This window comes from Gymnodraco acuticeps, unplaced genomic scaffold (genome assembly GCF_902827175.1).
Source record: "Gymnodraco acuticeps unplaced genomic scaffold, fGymAcu1.1, whole genome shotgun sequence".
NCBI lineage: Eukaryota > Metazoa > Chordata > Actinopteri > Perciformes > Bathydraconidae > Gymnodraco > Gymnodraco acuticeps.
Window position 1 is genome coordinate 253,958 of NW_022991325.1, and position 20,659 is coordinate 274,616.

At 43.5% G+C, this 20,659-nt stretch overlaps 1 protein-coding gene across 2 annotated transcripts; it reads left to right on the forward strand.

The window, feature by feature from the left end:
* Window positions 1-174: 174 nt before the first annotated feature.
* ccdc40 (coiled-coil domain containing 40) lies at window positions 175-19,259 on the forward strand. 2 transcript variants are annotated; one of them, XM_034240386.1, is made up of 19 exons: window positions 175-225; window positions 678-835; window positions 1,074-1,176; window positions 1,654-1,826; window positions 2,576-2,659; window positions 3,160-3,379; window positions 5,378-5,535; window positions 5,635-5,757; window positions 6,061-6,182; window positions 6,694-6,937; window positions 7,426-7,608; window positions 8,463-8,708; window positions 8,813-9,026; window positions 9,580-9,749; window positions 9,837-9,928; window positions 10,626-10,746; window positions 15,003-15,191; window positions 15,271-15,429; window positions 18,801-19,259. In XM_034240386.1, exons 2-19 carry the CDS (start codon window positions 683-685, stop codon window positions 19,065-19,067), a joined length of 3,021 nt encoding a protein of 1,006 aa, XP_034096277.1. In that variant the 5' UTR covers window positions 175-225; window positions 678-682; the 3' UTR covers window positions 19,068-19,259. The 2 variants fall into 2 exon arrangements, with proteins under 2 accessions (XP_034096277.1, XP_034096278.1); XM_034240387.1 differs by lacking the exon at window positions 175-225 and adding an exon at window positions 436-568.
* Window positions 19,260-20,659: the final 1,400 nt, after the last annotated feature.

A 20,659-nucleotide genomic window follows, 5' to 3' on the forward strand; every position in this document is an offset into this window, starting at 1 on the left:
GAAAGAGAGAGAACACACGTGTCACACACTGACAGATACATCGAGACATTAAAAAACCTTTTTTAAAGCAGTTTTATATATAATATACAGCTATTACAAATAATCAAATATACATTCCTCATTACGCACACTCTGGCCTGTGTGAGCACTGCACCTCCTCTTCTGGATGTTTATGGTTGCCTAGCAACATCAGTTCGCTGGATTGTCATTGATAGTGCTACGGTGGTAAGTAACTAGCTTTAAACTGGGGGTCAACATAAACCAAAATATCAGTCAAATGTTATTCTGTTATATGTTGTATTTCTTTCATTTGTAGCTGACGTTAGCATTCACCTGTTGAAACGCTAGCTGTTGTAACTGGGTTAGCGTTACCCTCAACCTCTGCTCCACTCACCGGTGACGTTACCCTAACTAACCTAACATTAACCTTTATGCAGGGTTAGCAGGTTAACGCTAAGCTAGGTGCTAATATTGGCTTCGAGAGTGTAGTGTTTTCTGCACCACATAAACGTAAAGCGAGTTTGCGGCAGTGTTTACAGTATGTGACACTTATCATGCTGTAGTAGAGGTAACGTTACACAATATCTCTGTTACTTAGTTGTTAAACACTTCAAACTTTAGAGACTAGCATAACAGCTAGTATGCTAACATAACTAACCTTGTGTTCTTCATTACAGGTCCAATGCAGAGCACTAGAGGTGAGGGTGGTGAGGAAGCAGGGGAGGAGGAGGTGAGGCCGGAAGCCTCGAGACAAACTGAAGAGGTGAGCGAGCTGCAGGATGGAGGCGAGGAAGCAGCAGAGGACCGTGGGGCCCCAGTCCCAGCCGCTACACAGGTATGAATGAATGAGGAATAAACAAATTCATTTTCACTCTCTCATACAGGGATATTTATTTCATCTTTTTTTCCAAGTGCTAGTTTTAGTTATTTTGTTTTTGGGATTGTGTTAAGAAGTTCAAGCCTAGGATAGCCAAAGTTGCCTACTACACTAGTCCTATGATACAGCTAATGCTACATGTATAGTCTAAAACGTGTACATAGAACCAAATACATGCTTTCTTTATGTGTCCCAGAGTGTCTCACTGAATCAGTCAGGACCAGAGCCTGATGACACGACCCCCCAGCTTCAGCCTGTCCACACTGGGTTGGATGACTTCCCTGCAGCCACGAATTCAGGTCAGTCACACACAGGGTGCACTTTCAACCCATTTAGTCCTCTGACCAAATGGCTAGTAAAGGAGGAAATTGTAACAGAGTCCGAACAAATACCATTGTATTTTTTGGCAGCTTTTTTTGGCTGGTAAATGGTTCGAATCTGGTGCCCTGTTTGGGATTTACAGTCGAGCGCAAAGAAACACAGTGTTACACAGCATAGCACAGTTCAATACAATATCATTTATTATCCTAAGCGAACTTAAATGAGCAAATAAAGCTGGGAAATCAGAACTGACATACAGGAACAAGTGTACAACTGCACATTTAAACTGGTTTGCTTAGGATTCCTTTTTATTAAACATTACTACCTTTGAATTGATTCAGATTGGCTACAGGACATGTTTTCTTTCTAAAGGGACTGTCCATATATGGAGGTGAAAAAACTAAAATATTTACAAACCTCTTGCTGATTGATCACATTTTTTTTTCTTGTTTCAGTGCAAGAAAATGTTGCCCAGTTGCCGTTGACACTTCACCCCTCACACCTTAACACATCAGAAGACATGGAGGATCAGGAGCCGCCGCAAGAGGAGGAGGAGGAGGAGGAAGAAGGGGAAGTGGAGGATGAAGAGGAGGAGGATGAAGAGTTCATCGTTCTTGACTCTGAACATGTCTGTAGCTTCTACTTCAATATATAGACAACTGGTATTTATAAAATGGTTAAAGGTCCCATGTCATGGCCATTTCTACTGATCATAATTCTATTGTTGAGGTCTACTAGAATAGATTTACATTGTTCAATGTTCACTCTCTGTCCTAAACGCCTTGTTGGAGCTCCTGCCCCCCCCCTCCCTGTAAGCCCAGTGTGCTCTGATTGGTCAGCTCGCCCACTCTGTTCTGATGAGTGCACCACCGTTACAGCTGAACATCAGTGATTATGTGTTACAATGGCGTTTGGTAGCAACCAGAAAATGACACCAGTAATAACAAACAGATGTGCGTGCGTGCGCGTGCGTGTGTGTGCGTGTGTGTGTGTGTGTGTGTGTGTCACTATGACCAGGAAGAAACAAATGGAAAAAGAGAAATGTCCAACGAGGCGTTCTGGGGCAGCAGACAGGTCTTCTCTGTGTTAGAGTTGTACTCGCTACATGGTGTACTTTGAGGGTTTGTGACTCTGCAGACCGTGTTCATGCAGGAAAACCTTCATAACACACAAGGGGACGGGTAATAACCGGAAAAGCATGACATGGGACTTTTAACTTTGTGATTCTGGTCCGTAAGAAAGATCTGTGAGTCTAGTAAGTCAAGCAGTTGCATTTGAAACGTTTTAAATTGAGCTGCTGCTTTGGTGTTGGTAAAGATAATGCTAGATATGCTTCCCTCTGATATGTTATTAATCCCATGTTTGTTGTGTTGGCAGCCGCTGGTCAGAAGGCAACAAGTTGCTCTGAACAGACAGCTCAGTAATCAGCTGGAGAGGATCGAGCTGGGACTGAAGGAGAAGGTCAGCTATTTCAACATTAAACATTTGTGTACCTCTTTACTCTTTTGTGTGTCCTTAGCCGCCTCAGCTTTGCCCCAATTACACTCACAGACATAGGTATAGGAACAAAGAAACATGTAACACACATTCAGGTTAAGTTTCCCTTTCAAATGCACACCTGTAGGGTCTCAATGTGTCCTGGAGATGGCGCTGTTGAACCTTATCTTTTTCAGAATCTGAATTAGAAATCCTTTATTTGTCCAACATCAGGAACATTTGCAAACCCACAGTTCAGATAAAGGACCGTTATAAAAGGAGTAGACTTACATATTAAACAAAGAGGCCTGCTGACGTTAATACAAAGTACACCACGGTACAAAGTAAGTAGCAGCATTTAAAAATATGAAGTGAGCATATAAATAAAACCTAATGTCTATTCCTGAAGCAATATATCTGTGACAAAGAGTGTCTGCATGCGCAAAGAAGCGGTCTGACATCTCGATGATACGTTTTCTCCGCAGCTGGCAAATGAGAAGGAAGATGATAAGCACCTTCAGGAGTTGGGAGTTGGGATGTACGGGGTGCAGGAGCAGCTGGCCCGGCTGCAGACCAGGCTGGATGAGCGTCAGCACACCAAGGCCGAGGCGGAGGCCAAACGTCAGCAGGCCAGGGATCAGCTGGAGGAGATCAAGAGACAGTATTCCAATATCACCGGCCAAGACAGAAAGGACAAAGCCAACGGTGAGCCCGACGTGTCTGCTGTTGCATGGTGTTGATCCAGGATCTTTTTACCTGTGTTGAACTATGACATCCATTATTCCACTGTCAATCCATGTTGATTGTCATGTTTGACACCATGTTTTAATATCAAAATATATATTCTTAACCTTTAAAATCAGAATTAAAACATCAGAATACTTTATTTATTCCTAGGGTTTTGTTCAAGTTGCTCCATCTTAGATTAAAAGATACACAAATAGAATACAAAACTAAGATATTTATATAAACATTAAAAGTTAAAGGGCCCATGTCATGGCCATTTCTACTGATCATAATTCCATTGTTGAGGTCGACTAGAATACATTCATATTGTGCATTTTCCAAACTCACATTGGTTTCTCATCCAGCATCTCTGTATAGTATGTGTATTCACTCTCTGTCCTACACGGCTTATTGGAGCTCCTGCCCCCCCTCCCTGTGAGCCCAGTGTGCTCTGATTGGTCGGGACGTTGCGAGGCTCGTTGCTGCGAGGAGCGGACAGGTTTCCGGGTCGGCGATACAGGAGAAAAAGCTAAACTCATCCTGAGCACACACAAACACTCACAGCCGAAGTAAAATCAATAAGTGTGGCTTGATATTGAGAAAGAAAAAGGTTTATAACGCTGTGAGAATGGGTCTGCGGAGAGCATTTCTCCGCCATCCCAACTCGTCTATTACCAGCGTTCAGGAAGCTCTATTTAAGTCAATGGGACACCCTGTTAGTTAGCCAAGGGGTCCTGGTGTGGGAGGAGCTCCACGGATTGGTCCATTTGGGCCAATCCGGTCATTTGTTGTTGATTTAGGTGTTCACACGTCACAGAACCCAGGAAGCAAACAAGGGTTTTGACTCTGCAGACCGTTACATGCATAAAAACCTTCATAACACACAAGGGGACAGGTAATAACCGGAAAAGCATGTCATGGGACCTTTAAGGATAGATGTCCAAAGAAATATACCATTTTTAAAATGTACTGGTACATAAGAAGTGAAAGTAAAACTGTGCACATTGTAATAAAATACACAGTAAATTGTGACGTATTAATATAAATAAGATAATAATTCTTCTGAATAAAAGGGTTTGGCTGCTGACAGGAAAGTCCAGTGCCAGTCTATTGACTCAGCTTGCCTGAGGGTGGGGTTAATCAGTCTGATGCTGCAGGCAGGAATGCGTTCCTGTAGCGCTCTGTGCTGCATCTTGGTGACGTAAGCTGAAGCTACTCCTGTGTCTGACTGTTATTACATACCTCAAATAATCAGCCATGTCTACGAAGTAAAGACACAGCCAAGAGCATAGAGTTTGAGACTATTGTAACTTCACTTGCGTTGCTTATGATGACTACATCATCTCTAAGAAGTGAAACAGCTGTCTGCCTGCTCTTGTATATAATGGAACAAGATTATACTTATATGCTTGTTTATCTCAAAGGGCCAAAGAATAAAGATTAGAATCACTCAAAAGCAACGTCTCTTCTTCTGCAGAAATCATGAAACGGTAACTCAAAGTATCCACAGAACATGTGAGCAGTTTCAGGAACTATTTTCTTTCTGTTTTTGTATCACAGGGCAGAATGAAGCGTGCGTCAACTCATGAATGAGAGGCAGGTGGAAGCCATTAATGTGTATATGTCGTGATGTTAAAAGCCTCACCTCCACGAGTAGAGGTACACGTTCTATTGCACTGTGACAGGGAAACAAATGGATAGAAGACTGTTCCTCCATGAAACTGCCCTCAAAAATCTGTGGATTCTTTTGAGTAACCAAGATGTCATGGCTCGTCAAGCCACACAAACTGAGTGCCGTCTTATTCTATTATATGAGAAAGATGGTAACTTATACACTTGGCAACACACACCAAAACATGATAAATATTCAAATAGATAACAGAATTTCTTTTTATTTCTGATTGCGAGGTGTTCTGTCCCTTTAAGGCATTGTGTTAAATTGACTGACTCTAAATTGACTGTGTGTCTTCTCCATAGCGTCCCAGTTACAGGTGGAGATAGACAACCTCATGCAGCATCTGGTCTTCACACAAGGAGTCAGTGAAGATCTGAGCTCCAATGTCAAAGCCCTGAAGAACGCCAGACGCAGAGCAGGAGCTGAGAAGAACCAGGCTGAAGAGCAGAAGTTCCAGCAGGTGGGCAGTCTGCTGCAGACCTCTCAAAGTGTTGACTGTCATATACATTGTCATTGGTGAATATACTGTTATGGATCAACAATACTCCTGTGTCATCAGGATTTGTATGTGGAGCGTCTTACAAAGGACAAGGAGAGGCTGACGGAGCAGATAGCCATGTATGAAGCCCAGGCCAAAGCTCAGGCAGAGGAGACGCATTCAGCCAAAGAGGCTCTCTCTGAGGTAACTATGGCACGATGGCTCAACACAGCAGGTACCTGTGTTGAAGGCGTCTTTAAGCAAGCACTGTCATTTAGTGCATCTGTCAAAGAACTACAGTAATGATAACAATAACAGCACATCAAACAATATGAAAGCAACACAGAAAGAAAGAGACAACAAGAAGGAGAGTGCATGAAAAGAAATAAGAATATTCTTTGTGTGCATATTTTCATATTCTTATGTTGGTGCAGTACACAGCATGTTTATAAGAATATACACCAGATCAGTGTTGACACATGTCCACTCCCAATGCTCTGTGTGCAGGCTGAGATGGAAATGGAGTCTCTGGTGTTGGCGCGGAACCAGCTGCTGCAGCAGTGGAGTGGCAGCCTGGTGGCCATGAGGAGACGAGACGAGGCCTTCAGCGCCATGCAGGACGCTGTGCGGTGAGGAGACTGAATATCAATAAGCCACTGAGCCCCTTCAAATGTGCTAATGCCTTCTAAACGGACATGTGACTAATGTCCCAGCAGGAGACACACTTCATGAGCAGCACCTTTGGGTGGTGCTGCTCTGCAGTGATAGACTGTTGGTAGGACACACAACAATAACTTGAGAGGAAATCGTTGTGCCTCACTTTCTAATGTTTGCCATTTTAGATATGCATGCGTTCTTTCTGGTTTTCTTCCAGAACAAATCAAATGCTTCAAACCTAATGTTAATAATCTGGCTGAAGCCCTCTCATGAAAAAACAGCAGTGGCTTTTTGTGAATTGATTGGCATTAAAAGGGTTAACATTCTGAACATTTATCAATTTGTGGTAGTTCTTATAAGGACTGAGGTTGGTTCAATTGAAAACACTGAGAGGAGAATATCATATGAAATGTTATTTCAATCTGTTGTTGTTTTTTGACGAGGCATCTATTCTTTCCTAACTGCTGCTCTTGTTTCCCTCAGCACCGTCGAGCACCAGGTGATCTTGCTGGACAGAGAGATTGAAGGCTACAAGAGATCCACCAATGAAGAGCAGGAGGAGAATGAGAAGCTAACTATGCAGCTGAACTGGTCCCATATGGACGGGGCCACCTCCAGAAAGCTGATCATTCAGAAGCAGGCCCAGGGAGAGGCTCTGCAGGCGCACTACAGCTCCTGCCTGCGCACTCTGAGGGAGACGGAGCGCACCCTCGCCAGGCTCTCTAAGGTAGCACGAGGTTTCTAAAGCTCTGCCCCACAGTGACCTCCTATAGAGTGGGGAAGGATGCTTAAACCCGGAAATGAAGTAGTCTGACCACGTCTCCTGTACTTAAGTAAATGTACTTAGGTACTCTACGATGTAAAGTTGACATCACTATATGAGACTATCAAACATTAGCCACCTTTAGCTTAGCGGTGGTGATGCGCAGCCATGGGACTGTGATGTCATTTGTTTCTAGCTTAATGTTAGCATTTCAATTTTGTCCATTGCATTTACATTTCAACAATTATACAAGAGCTGTTGAAATGTGGAGATGATCCTGTTGAACAAAAGATGAAAGTATAATAAATGTCTGTTTATCACAGAGCTTATTTTCTCATTGCTTCTTTTCGAGGGAGCCCTTTCGATGCTTATTTCTCCCTCATCACCGCAACGCTCTTATTCTTATTACCCTTTCAAAACATGTCACTCTTTTTTCTTTTCCCTTGCCCTAGGAAACAAGCGCCCACCACACTGAAGTGATCGATCAGAGGAGGCAGTTGCAGAAAGAGAGTGCTGTGCGTCTGGAGATTGAGGACAAGATCATGACCCACATCCAGCAGAAGCTCACCCACAACAAGGCTGCCAAGTACTCCCAACGGCTCACCAGCAGGATAGCCACGCTCAAGAGGGAGAAGGTAACGTTAGGCATTGACCACCTAATCTCTCCACTTTCCCATTGAGACATTTGGGGCTTTTTCATTGAAATGTTTTGAAATCAAGTGTCTTTACTTGTGCACATCACAGGAATGTTGGCAAGGATGACCTCAGCCCCTATATACGTCTGGCATACGCTATGTAGCCAAAACACAAACAGTCAGACCCTTATGGATATAAATGTGAACACATTAAAACCACCGTTTCTGATCCCACGGCCTTTATAGCATACATGCATTCTAATATATTCCATTCAGAACCCTGGCTTTACAATTGTAACTTTGACTATTTCCCAACAGATTCAGACCATTTGAATGGTTGCCATGTGTGGAAAGCATTTGCTATTTTCCTGTTTTTTGCAATATTTCTTTCTTATATATTATGTGTTTGATGCAAGATCAATATTGTTAATAACCATTGTCATATCCCAGTTTGTTTACAAATAATAACAATTGTTTTGTTGCTTTGTGTGTGTTTCTTTATAACTAAAGTGTCATTGTGTACTCAGAAAACTGGCATTTAAAGGGTTCAAATTGTGAAAATGAAGGAATATTTAAGGACTGAGGATGGTTAGGAGATGTAACTCATTATAAGTGCGGCACAAGGGTTCATATGTACAGTATCATTTGAGATATTTAGTTTCAAACTAGGCCTGTGTTATTAATAGGAGTACTCCAGCAATGTATTAATACACTTGGGGAACTATAGTAATGTTAACGAGTATGCCAAAAAGTATAATGTACTGAAGAAATAACGTTACCAAAACAGTATATCAACCACATAGGTATAAAGATATATCATTTATGACATGTTGTCTGCTCGTCCTCTCCTTTAGAGCTTGCGCTTGTGGCAGCTGGAGAATGATGTAGTGGCCTTGGGACAGGAGATCAGCAAGGCCAGCCAACATCTGGAGAGCCTGGGCCTCACCACGGAGGCTTTAGACGAGAAGATCGCTAGGTCCAACAAGTTACTGACGACCATCCAGGCTAAGATGTCCTCCTTTGTGACACTCATCGCGCATAAGCAGGCCAGCATCGCCACCTGCAACAAAAAGATCTATCAAATTGCAGCCAAAACTGGGGTGAGACATTTTAAGGGTCTTTTTTTCTACTTCCGAGAAACAATTTTAAAAATCAGGTCTAAAATCACATGCTGCCTTTGTGATTGATGTGCCTCCTTTCCTAGCATGAAGACCTGAGTCCTCTGCAAATCAAGGTAGAGGCAATAAGGGCTCAGATGGAGGAGCTGGCGGGGAGAATCAAGAGTGACCAGCAGCTCTGGATGATGCGTCAGGGGACTCTGGTGGCAATGACCCACGAGATAGACGCCAACAGCAAGGAGATGCTGAAACTGCAGACAGAATACACTGCCATGCAGCAGAAGAAAATACGCCTGGAGGGTACGTAACATAGTTGCAACAATTAATTAAAGTGTACTGAAAAACGAATTCCTGGTTATTTTAAAGAGAAATGTCCTCAAAAAACAAGTTAGTATCTCAAAATAATGAGAGCGTCGGAAAATAATGAGAAACATTCTAAAAAAAACGGACTTCTCAAGAAAATAACATACTTTCTCTAAAAGAAAGACAGAATACATGAAATCATTGGGAAACATACACAATATAATCACAAATTGTTGACGGTTTCTCAAGATAATAACGTAGTTGCAAAATGATGTCATTGTATTGCAAAATATTGGCTTAGTGTCTCAAAATAATGACATTGTTTCTAAAGACAATAACTTAGTATCTCAAATTAATGAAACAATAACAAATACAAAAGCCATTACAAGTCTTTACAAGTCTAAGAATCAAACTACGTATCTATGGTGCTTATTGTATTTAACAACCACAAACTGACATCTCCAAATCTATTTTCATAGAATCGTACAGCATGTGCTTAAGCATTTCTGTGGTAGATAAGCTGCTTTGAAACCAACTCTAACTCTACCAGGTCAGATTGAAGCGGAGCACCATGAGGAGACGGAGCTGGAGAAGAATGCCAAGATGCTGAGAGGAGACCTGCTGAAGCTCAACACCCTGCTGAGCAAGAACTCACAGCTGAGCCTGGCGCTGAAGCAGGAGAACGCTCTGAGGGAGACAGACTTCCTGCACAGACTTAAGGCACATGGCATGAGTGTTTATTTTGTTATTTTCTGTCTGCCATTTCAATCATAACTGATTCATAAACATTATATATAATGTGTTCAGGAGGCAGAGCGGGAGTCTATCCAGATGCAGATCAAACACGAAAGGATCCAGGAGGAGAAGGAGAGAATCCTAAACAGTCTGGTGGAGGCTGAGTCAGTCGCATATTCACTTTGTGCTCATATCAGTTGAAATGTCTATGTCTGTATGGCTGGCTATCAACTTGACCTAATTACAGAAGGCTTGAGGGGCAAGTAGGAGAAAACAATTATTCATTCCAAAAATTGAGGCATTTCAGGAAGGTGGGAGTGATTGGGAGAGAAAGTCCCTCAGGGATTGTAGCCTTTGCAGACCATTTACATGCACAGAAACCTAAAGGACACACTACAGGAGAGGGAAAACCCCCCAAAAGTTTACAAGGGCCCCTTTCATTTTTTACATCCATGACAATTGTAGAAAAAAAAACAATTTTGCCAGGTGAAAGCATGTGTTCAGATTGCATTAAGAAATTCATTTGGAAGAAAACGTGAATGCTTGTAGTCCTACTAATAACATGAGGAAGTGGTGCACTTCAGAATTAGTATAACAACAACAAACATGACTAACCTAACATGACTAACTAAACCTGTTTCACAGATTTGCGATTTTTTTTAAACAGGAGAGATTAAGATCAGATAAAGAAAATGGTTCACCCGGAATTTCTTTATGCACTATTTCATATCAAATGAAATAATTCAGTTATTGGCAGCTCATTCCAGATTTGTAATTTCCACAGCTCATAAGACACATTTCATGTAACAGCTTTTACATGTGTTCTATTTTCGGTGTCCATGTGTTTTGTGTATGTGGCAGGCGACAGATAATGCTGTGGGAGAAGAAGATCCAGCTTGTGAAAGAGACCCGTTCAGCTGTGGACTCGGAGGTGGGCCAGGGAGACATCCAGATAATGAAGGCCGAGGTACACCGTATGGAGGTAAACACAGCACACATTATATGATTGTACATAGAGACAGTAAACAGCACTGTTATTGAGTCTTTATCTGCTGTTTGCCTTTATATGAGCCAACATCTACTCTATGTACACTAAAGGGGCCTATCATGCTCATTTTTAGGTTCATATTAGTATTTAGTTCCTCTACTGTCACATGTCTCCATGCTTTAATGTTCAAAAAGCTCTTTATTTTACTCATACTGCCTGTGCTGCAGCATCTCTTTTCACCCTCTGTCTGAAACCAGAGCCCAGTCTGCTCTGATTGGCTAGCTGGCTGGCTCTTTTGTGATTGGTCAACGGCTAAAAGATTTCCTGCTGGTCTAGTGCTGCCTCTTTCAGTTTATGTTGATGTATGCTTTTGGTTTTTAAAAAAGTGCATTATTTCATTATTTTCAATTAGTTCATAAACACTGTTTTGAAACTTCTTCAACTTTGGTATAACATTGTTAACAGGAAAAACAACAACCCAATATTTGTTGCATACATACACATCATCATCATTTATGTCATTTGTATTGTCTACAGTGTAAAACTTGGATGCAACATAACCTCCTCAAACTGAACAACAACAAAACAGAACTCCTCCTAATCGGCTCCAAATCCACCCTTAGCAAGGTCACTAATGGCGCATTTCCACTGCAGGGCCTAGCACGGCTTAGTACGATATAGTTAGGCCTTGGTAGGCCAGGCTCACTTTATGCTGCGTTTCCATTACAGTTTAGTAACTGGGGTAGTAACTATAGTAACGCCGTGTAGGCGGAGCCGTGATGTCATCTTCAATGCGAACCACAAAATCAACATCAGCCGTTAGCACTCCGAGCTCACAGCTCCTCATATCTGTTCAGAAACTAGACAAAAGTTAAACATGTACAAACCACAGACTGTCTGTGTCATGGTGAATACAGTCGCTGGTTTATTTATGTCTGTAGACCGTTGTGGTGAGTGTGGACGGTCGGATCATATACAACGTTAGCTTAGCCAAGCTCCATTCAGAACGGACATCCCGGGGCAAAGCAGAAGCCGAGAAGGGGGACTCGGGCGGACGGCCCGGGGGCAAAGCAGAGATCAAGGAGGGGGTCTCGGGCGGACGGCCCGGGGGCAAGGCAGAGTTCATGGTGGGGCGAAGGCCACAGCGGGCGAACTCAGGGGGCCGGGCATGAGGGCGAAGGCAGCGGCTGGAAAAGTCAGGGGGCCGGGCTCGAGGGCGAAGGCTGCTGGGGAACTCAGGAGGCCGGGCACAAGGTCGGGCAAGGAGGCGGCGACGGGATAGCTCCGGAGGACGACGTACGCCACAATGGAACCCCTCCAGTGTCAGCTGGATCTCCGGAGCACTGGGATCGAAAGCAGGAGCTGGTGGGACCCCTGGCGGGACAGGCGTAGATGGAACTCTGGACGGAACATGGGCTGGTGTCGACAGGACCTCCAACATGACAGGACACAGTGGTGGCAGGAAATCCGGCGGAGCAGGTGTCGGCGGAACCCCCAACAGGACAGGATATGGTGTTGGCAGGAAACCCGGCGGAGCAGGTGTCGGCGGGACCCCCAACAGGACAGGATATGGTGTTGGCAGGAAACCCGGCGGAGCACTTGTCGGCGGGACCTCCAACAGGACAGGATATGGTGTTGGCAGGAAACCCGGCGGAGCAGGTGTCGGCGGGACCCCCAACAGGACAGGATCAGGTGTTGGCAGGAAATCCGGCGGAATCCCCAACGAAACAGGACATGGAGTTGGCAGGACCCCCGGCAGAAGAGTAGTCGGCGGGACCTCCAACGGCACAGGACATAGGGTTGGCAGGACCCCCGGCAGAAGAGTAGTCGGCGGGACCCCCAACGAAACAGGACATGGAATTGGCAGGACCCCCAGCAGAACCTCCAACGGCACAGGACATAGGGTTGGCAGGACCCCGGCAGAAGAATAGTCGGCGGGACCCCCAACGGGACAGGACATGGAGTTGGCAGGACCCCCAGCGGAACCTCCAATGGACCAGGACATTGGGTAGGGATTTGAGAGGGGACTCGAGAGGTGACTTGAAAGGGGACTTGAGAGGGAACTCGAGAGGAGACTCGGGAGGGAACTCGAGAGGAGACTTGAGAGGGAACTCGAGAGATGACTTGAAAGAGGACTCGAGAGGGAACTTGAGAGGGAACTCGAGAGGGGACTCGAGAGGAGACTCGAGAGGAGACTCGAGAAGAGACTCGAGAAGAGACTCGAGAGATGACCTGAGAAGGAACTTGAGAGGGGACTCGAGAGGAGACTCAAGAGGGGACTTGAGAAGTGACTTGAAAGGGGACTCGAGAGGTGACTTGAGAGGGGACTCGAGAGGGGACTCGAGAGGGGACTCGAGAAGGGACTCGAGAGGGGACTCGAGAAGAGACTCGAGAGGGGACTTGAGAAGGGACTCGAGAAGAGACTCGAGAGGAGACTTGAGAGGAAACTTGAGAGGGAACTGGAGAGGTGACTTGAGAGGGTCGGTACGCCGACAGGACACGGGGAGCTGGCGTCGGCCAGAGAGCCAGTACTGGAGCCGAAACTGGAGTCGGGACCATGGCTACAGGGGCCGGTACTGAAGCCGGAACCATGGCTGCTGGGGCCGGTTCTGGAGCTGGAACCATGGCTGTGTGGGCCGGTACTGGAGCAGGGACCATGGCTGCTGGGCACGGAACAGAAGCCTGGACCCTGGCTGTGTGAGCCAGGTAATGGAGCACGGAAGCATGGCTGTGTGGGCCGGTACTGGTGCACGGATCCATGGCTGTGTGGGCCGGTACTGGATTATGAGCTGGCTTCCTGACCTTGCGTTTCTTTGAAGTCTTTTGGAGGCTCCGTAGACCTCCAAACGCCAGACGGGATCCCAAAAAAGGGTCAGAAAATGGAGACTGGCACTCAGGGCTGCATGAGAAAACTCTGAGCCATTCAGGCAACAAGCTTCTCAACCATGGCATGTTGGCCACCTCCATTTGTGCCTTTCTGAGGATAGTCTCTTTGTCCCTTCTTGACGAGGTTCCACTCCACTCGGCAAAATAACATTGAAGGGAAAAGTCTAGATCGAACAAATCTAACTCAAAATCTTCAATATCCGCTGGGTCCATATTTGGTTGGATTGTTCTGTCAGGGTTGAGTGAAGCAGGCAGGACCCAAACGCAGATTTAAACAGAAAATACCTTTATTTCAAGGCTAATAAAACAACAGAACTCTTCCCAGTGAACTCAGTTAAGACAAACAACAATCCAACAATGACAGACAGAAAAAACAGAACTTAAATGCACACAAGACTAATCACACAAACAAGACACAGGTGAGGAGGGAGGAGAAAACACAGGGGCACAAGGTGAACACAATCAGAGACAGACAAAACACAACACAGACAGACCGTGACATGTTTAGCATATTTAGCCCGGTTGTTGGCCCGGAAAGAACCTGGATTTTGGAGGGCCAGAAAATCTGTGAAAGGGTACCTGTTAGCCGGAACTACCCCTAGTGGAAACGCAAAACAAAAAACGGGCCGGGTTTGGCACGGCACGCTTAAACCGTGCTATGCGCTGCAGTGGAAATGCACCATAACATAACACTCACCATCGATGGCACCATTGTTTCCCCCTCCAATCAGGCACGCAACCTTGGCGTAATCTTTGACCCCTCCCTCTCCCTCAAATCTCACATCCGCCAAACAGTCAAAACCTCATTTTTCCACCTCCGCAATATTGCAAAAATCCTACCCTCTCTCACCCGCCCCGCATCCGAACGACTAATCCATGCCTTCATTTCCTCCCGCCTCGACTACTGCAACTCACTTCTTTACGGCATCAACACTACATCCCCCTATAGACTCCAACGGCTTCAAAATGCAACCGCACGACTCCTCCCCCATACCAAATCATGGCATCACATCACCCCATTCCTCAAAGACCTTCACTGGCTTCCTGTCTCCCATTGCATCAACTACAAAATTCTGGTCCTCACCTACAAAGCACTCCACCATCTGGCCCCCCCCTTATCTCACAAACCTTCTCACCCCCTATCAACCCCCACGGTCCCTCAGATCCACTGAATCTGTGCTCCGTCTCCTCATGGTGCTCCGCTTCAATCTGACCTGGTAGGGTTAGAGTTGGTTTCAAAGCAGCTTATCTACCACAGAAATGCTTAAGCACATGCTGTACGATTTGTTATACTACCAAATGTGTAATTTGTTATATTTGGCTATATAAATAAAATGCCATTGATTGAATCACTTCTTGTGCAGGTGCGACTGAACCACCTGTTGAAGCAGCAGGAGCGGCTGCTGAAGGAGAGCGAGGCGACAGTGGAGAGGAGGGGGGTCATCATCCTGCGCAGGGAGGCCATGTTCCACACCTCAAAAAAAACGACGACCAAGGGCGAGGTGAACCGTGTCACACAGGGCCTGCAGCGCAAGACCCACGACACACACAAGGTAGGCCATGTGTTAGCTCTCATACCTGCACATGTGCCTGACTCATGCTGCACAGTAACCTTACGTATGTTTGTCTCAGCGTGTGGTGGAGTATGAGCAGGGGATCAGGGAGCTACAGGAGGGCCAGGTGAGGCTGAGCGAGCGGCTGGTGCAGCAGAAGCAGAAGCTGTCAGAACTCTGCGGCACCAGCTACGTCCTGGACCCCGAATTCGAAAATCTGCAGGACACCAAAGAGAGGGTAAGGAGCTCATAATGTCAACTGCATTACAACCATAGACTGTATGATTACGAGCAGGGGAAGGTGACTAAGTACATTTACTCAAGTACTGTACCATAGTACTGTTTTTTGGTACCACTTTACAATAAGACTACCCTTATAACGGGTTTACGAATAGTTTGTAATTAATTTATTAATTAGGTTGTGAACACTTTATAAATCATTAATAAGCTTTTGCAAGACATGAGATAAACAGGGCAACTGTGGCCGGTTGCTTGCCAAATAGTGAGCCCACATGTATCTGTACTGCTAAGCCTTATATTGGTTACCTAGCTTACTTCGTCTTCTTCATCAGCCAGCATCCTTGGTATCTGTAGTTCACCGAGTTGATTCTCGCTAAGTAGCCAATATAAGGCTTAGTCATCTTGCCAAATAGTGAGCCTGTGTTGGTGTATGAAAACTATGTTAGAACTGGTGAATAAATGGTTCTTAATGATAAATAAAGTGTTTACAACCTAATTAATAACCTAATTATAAACCCTTTATGAATCCTTTATGAGGGTAGTCTTATTGTAAAGTGTTACCGTTTTTTCCTACTTTGAGTATATTGAGTATTTCCATTCTATGCTACTTTAGGTAGGAAATATTGTTCTTTTTACTCAACTACATTTATTTCACACACAGCTTATTTTTTACACAAGAAAACATGTTATGCTTATATGATGAGATGCAATATTGTACTCCTAATATACCCATAAAGTAAAATACTGGCTCAACACTGATAACATTGATATGCTTTTACATGTATTAATAAGTGTTAAAGACAATAATATAATATTCTATGATAAAATAATGCTTTAATGGAGACATATTTGAATAAAGGGTACATTTACTGTTGATATTTTGAGTATATTTAGCAGATTATACTTTGGTTCTTCTACTTAGGTATTTTTGTATTCATGACTTTAACTTGTAATGAGTATTTTTAGAGCAAAGTATTTCTCATTTTACTTGAGTTAAGGTTTTGAGTACTTCTTCCACCACTGATGATTACAACACAGTAAATGTAGAGTTCGGTTGTATGAGGCCCTTATCTCCAGTGTATTGCCTACAGTAGATGGCAGTTGGAATGCCCCCACTTTGTTTAGACAGAAAAGTATACCAGCACGTATTTGAAGCTATTTACTGCTTTGGACAGGAGCAGCAGTAAAAACCAATTTATCCACAATAAGTTAAAGTAGTGCTTTATTTCAAATAATTTCACTGTTTGACCTTAGCATCAGTCACCCTTTCTGACCTGAAACTGAAGCTGCCATATACTGTATGCTCCATTGACAAAAACAGTAACTTGACCTTGCAGAACACACGGGTTGGTGGTAGTTTGATTTGCTTGACGGTGATATTGTGTGACTTTGGTGAATGTGTGCTAACCCTTTAAAACACCAAAATCACACAAAAACACAAACAAGCAATCCAATCGGAGCAGCAAGAGACCAGCAACTTCCGTGTTCTTCAAGGACAACGTAAAAATGTTCTTCAAAATATTGCATACCTCCTAATACAAATCTATAGATAAGATGGACTTTTATTAATCCCTCGTGGGGAAATTGTTTCTCTGCATTTGACCCATCCTAGTGTTAGGAGCAGTGTGCTGCCATTTTGAACGGCACCCGGGGAGCAGTGTGGGGAACGGTGCCTTGCTCAGGGACACCTCGGTAGCACTTGGTCTTGCCAGGACTTGAACTGGTGACCTTCCAGTTGCCAAGCCAAGTCCCTATCGACTTTGCCACCACCTAGTTGAAGCTACAGAAGTCATTAATACTTGCTGGTGTCAATCAAGACTCCATTCAGAACTGATGTATGCACCATCAATCTGCTGCCGCTGATGGTTGAATAACATGAATGACGGTGTGGTGAAAGCATTTTTCTGGGTCCTATAGTGAAATCTGTGATATACTGAGTTGAGCAACACAGTTTCCACTCCCGAAAACCGCTCCCCCCAACAAGAATACCACAAATACCTGCTCACAGTTTTTTCACCTTCTCTTGTCAGGGTTGTACATTTTGATGAACCAACGGCCGTGATGCAATGACACTTTTTTAAATAATGTCAACAACAAAATATATATATATATTAGGAACGAATTGTTGCAAGATAAAAAAAAATAGCCCTAGATTCAAACATTCAAAATAAATGACCCTTCGTTATGGGGAACAATAATAAATGTAACAATCGCAATGCTGGCTGCTAAGTGTGTCACTCACTGCCTCAAGACATTTGTTAATGTACCAACCATATTATCATGTTATCATTTGTAGTTGAATTGTTGTCTTGTACACCTACCTACTATATATAATATTATTATTAAACAGACCACTTATATTACATACACACATATTCCTCCTTATATTTCTCACATTTCTGTTCAATAATACTGCACAACCCTTTCACTTTAAACTTTTCTATACTGCCCTTTTTTTCAGAGAATTTTTCAAATTCTTGTCCTATACATTTTTTTGTATTACATTTTATACGTTTTTTTAAATAGCTTTTAAAAAAACTTGTATATTTGCTCCCTTAAAGGGGACCTATCATGCAAAATGCACTTTTGTACGTCTTTTATACATGAATATGTGTCCCCGGTGTGTCAGGGAACTCACCAAGTGTCAGAAAACACAACCCTCTCTCTTTTCCTCCATACTCACATCTCTAAAAACGGGACTGCAACGGATCTGATACAGACTGATACAGATTTGAAATTGTTCTGACGTCAGAAACGGGGAGCTCCGCCTATATGGGCAACTCTCCACCTATCAGGGGAATGAGAGGTTGCGTGGCATGGTAACAGCATGGTAACAGCATGGTAACATGACGCTCGTGCCTCGCCCCCCTCCTTTGCAGGGGGGCGAGGTCAGCTGCAGCTCATTTGCCACAGAATCAGCCCTTGTGAAGACAGGGCTGGAATAGAGCAAATAGAGCGAAATGAGGCATGGCTAAAATGCATGATCTGTTTGGTATTTAACTTCACAGACATGTTTTATATAGGTACTATGGCCCTACAATATATTATTCAAATATAGCATGATAGGTCCACTTTAAATTAATTCCTCCTATTGTGTTTAAACCTACTTGTAAATAAACCCGATTCATTCATTCGATATATAAATTCTTCAATATATATATTTTTTTTTTAATTAACCCATTTTATCTTTATTATCCATTAACTTATATCTTTATTGACACTTTTTTTGTTCATTTCCTTCATTGTCTTTCATAATCGTAATTATGCTTTCGCAAAACATGTTAAATCTCATTCCAATAAAGCTTATTTTGAAATTGAATAGTGAATTGAAATCACCCAGCATAACCACTTCATCGTTCCGTCCCCTAGAACCTGGCCCACCTGGTGTCTCTGCAGAGCCGCATGAAGAAGCTGCAGGGGGTGTGTGAGGGCAGCTACCGAGCCTCGGCCACCAGCGAGTCGGTGGCAGCCGCTCTGCAGAGCCAGATGGAGCGTGTGCGCGCCACCGGCACCATCCTGCAGCGCGTGTGTGAGGAGTTCCCCCAGCACCAGGGGGTGCTCCGCAGGCTGGCGCTAGCACTGGCAGCTCGCACACAAACAGCTCGCACACAGGTCAGAGTGCAGGAGACGTCCTGAGAGTGAGAGCAGGAGAACACATGACCGTGAGTACAGGAGAGGAAGTGCAGAGGATGGAGAGGGAGTAACACATGAGAGGGAAAGATTAGAGAAGTGACACTCTGAGAAGAACAACAGGTCATTTGTTTTATGCTTTGAATTAAGTACTGATTGTTAAACAATGTCATAAAATAAAGAATTATCAAACAGTTATACAAATAGCAAAATTCTTTATAATGTTTGCCTTTTTCAATCCAGTTGCGTTTCTCAGTCTAAAAACAATAAGAGAAAGAAGAACATTTGGTAGCTTTGTGGGGCGGATGAGTGGAAAATGGTCCCCCACCAATCGGAGGGTCAGTGGTTTGATCCCTAGTCCCTGCGACCAACATATCAAATGGTCCTTGAGCAAGATGCAGATTGCTCCTGTAGGCATTTTCCAACGGTGTAGAGACGGTATGTAAGTCGCTTTGCATAAAAACCCTATGCAATGTAAAGCTGACTTCACAAAGCCGCACAAGTTAAAATATGTAGTTATAAACAACCGGCAACTATTGTTTTAAAATGAATGTTTAAACTCGTTCCGGCACAAAGCTGTATAGTTTTTCAACATAAAATGTATATATAATTATCTAACTAATCATATTACCAACACACAAAAAAGAACTGTGCCTTATTTCCTTCCTCATTTCAAACAGTCTCACAGTTTTCACTCCCATTCAAATCCTCAAAGTATGAAGCCTGGAAAGAATAAAGCCCTGGTTATCTACTGTATTGACATCCATCTTTTTCTTATACAGTATACACAGTAACTAAACAATTTGTGACATCCATCATAAATGATTGGTTTTCTTCTCTACTTTTTACAGTCTTCTAATTCTTGGTAAACAAAAAACAATCAACAAAACTTCTGAAAATGTACTTTTTATTTATTTATTCGCCCTTATATACAGCATACATTTTATTATGGACAAATAAAGTACCATTTGCTGCATCCTAATCACATACAAGTACAACACACAAATAGTTTTAAATGCACACTTATGTCCCTCAATGCAATTCAGGGAAACAGCTGCTAAACACTAAAACAAATCGTGGATGGTATTTAGACCAGTGGTTCTCAACTGGTGGGTCATGCGAGTGAAAAAAAATAATTGAAAAAAATAATGTTTTTTTTTTTGTTGAAAAAAGTCAAACTTTTGTTTTGAAAGCCCGATTTTATAACGCTGCGCATGCAGTAGGCATTGGACTGGAAATGCTGGAGAACATAAACGGTTTGAAAATGTAGTGATCATCTTCTCATTCATCATTCTTTGCTGATGTTTTTTCGAGTCTTCTGGCCAATCAGAATCAAGATAATGGCAGAATAACTTGGCCGTAGAACTACTCTTTATACATCTATGGGTACATATTCAGATAAAAATGAACACATAATGAAATATGATCCCCGGTTTGCTGATTGACAGGTTCACAGAACAATGGGGACTATCTACCCTTACCCACAATTTAAAGTAATTCACACAGACTCTCTCCTCTTTGCTCTTCTCTCTGTGTGGAGCAGCACGTTCAGCTTCAGAACAAAGTGAAAAACAAACAATGGCATAAAATATTATTAA

Excerpts from the sequence above, each read along its gene's own strand:
- ccdc40 (XM_034240386.1), top strand. The coding sequence starts at position 683 with ATGCAGAGCACTAGAGGTGAGGGTGGTGAGGAAGCAGGGGAGGAGGAG. Across the intron at positions 7,609-8,462 it reads CCACGCTCAAGAGGGAGAAG|AGCTTGCGCTTGTGGCAGCT; the intron begins GTAACGTTAGGC and ends CCTCTCCTTTAG. Across the intron at positions 10,747-15,002 it reads CCGAGGTACACCGTATGGAG|GTGCGACTGAACCACCTGTT; the intron begins GTAAACACAGCA and ends CTTCTTGTGCAG.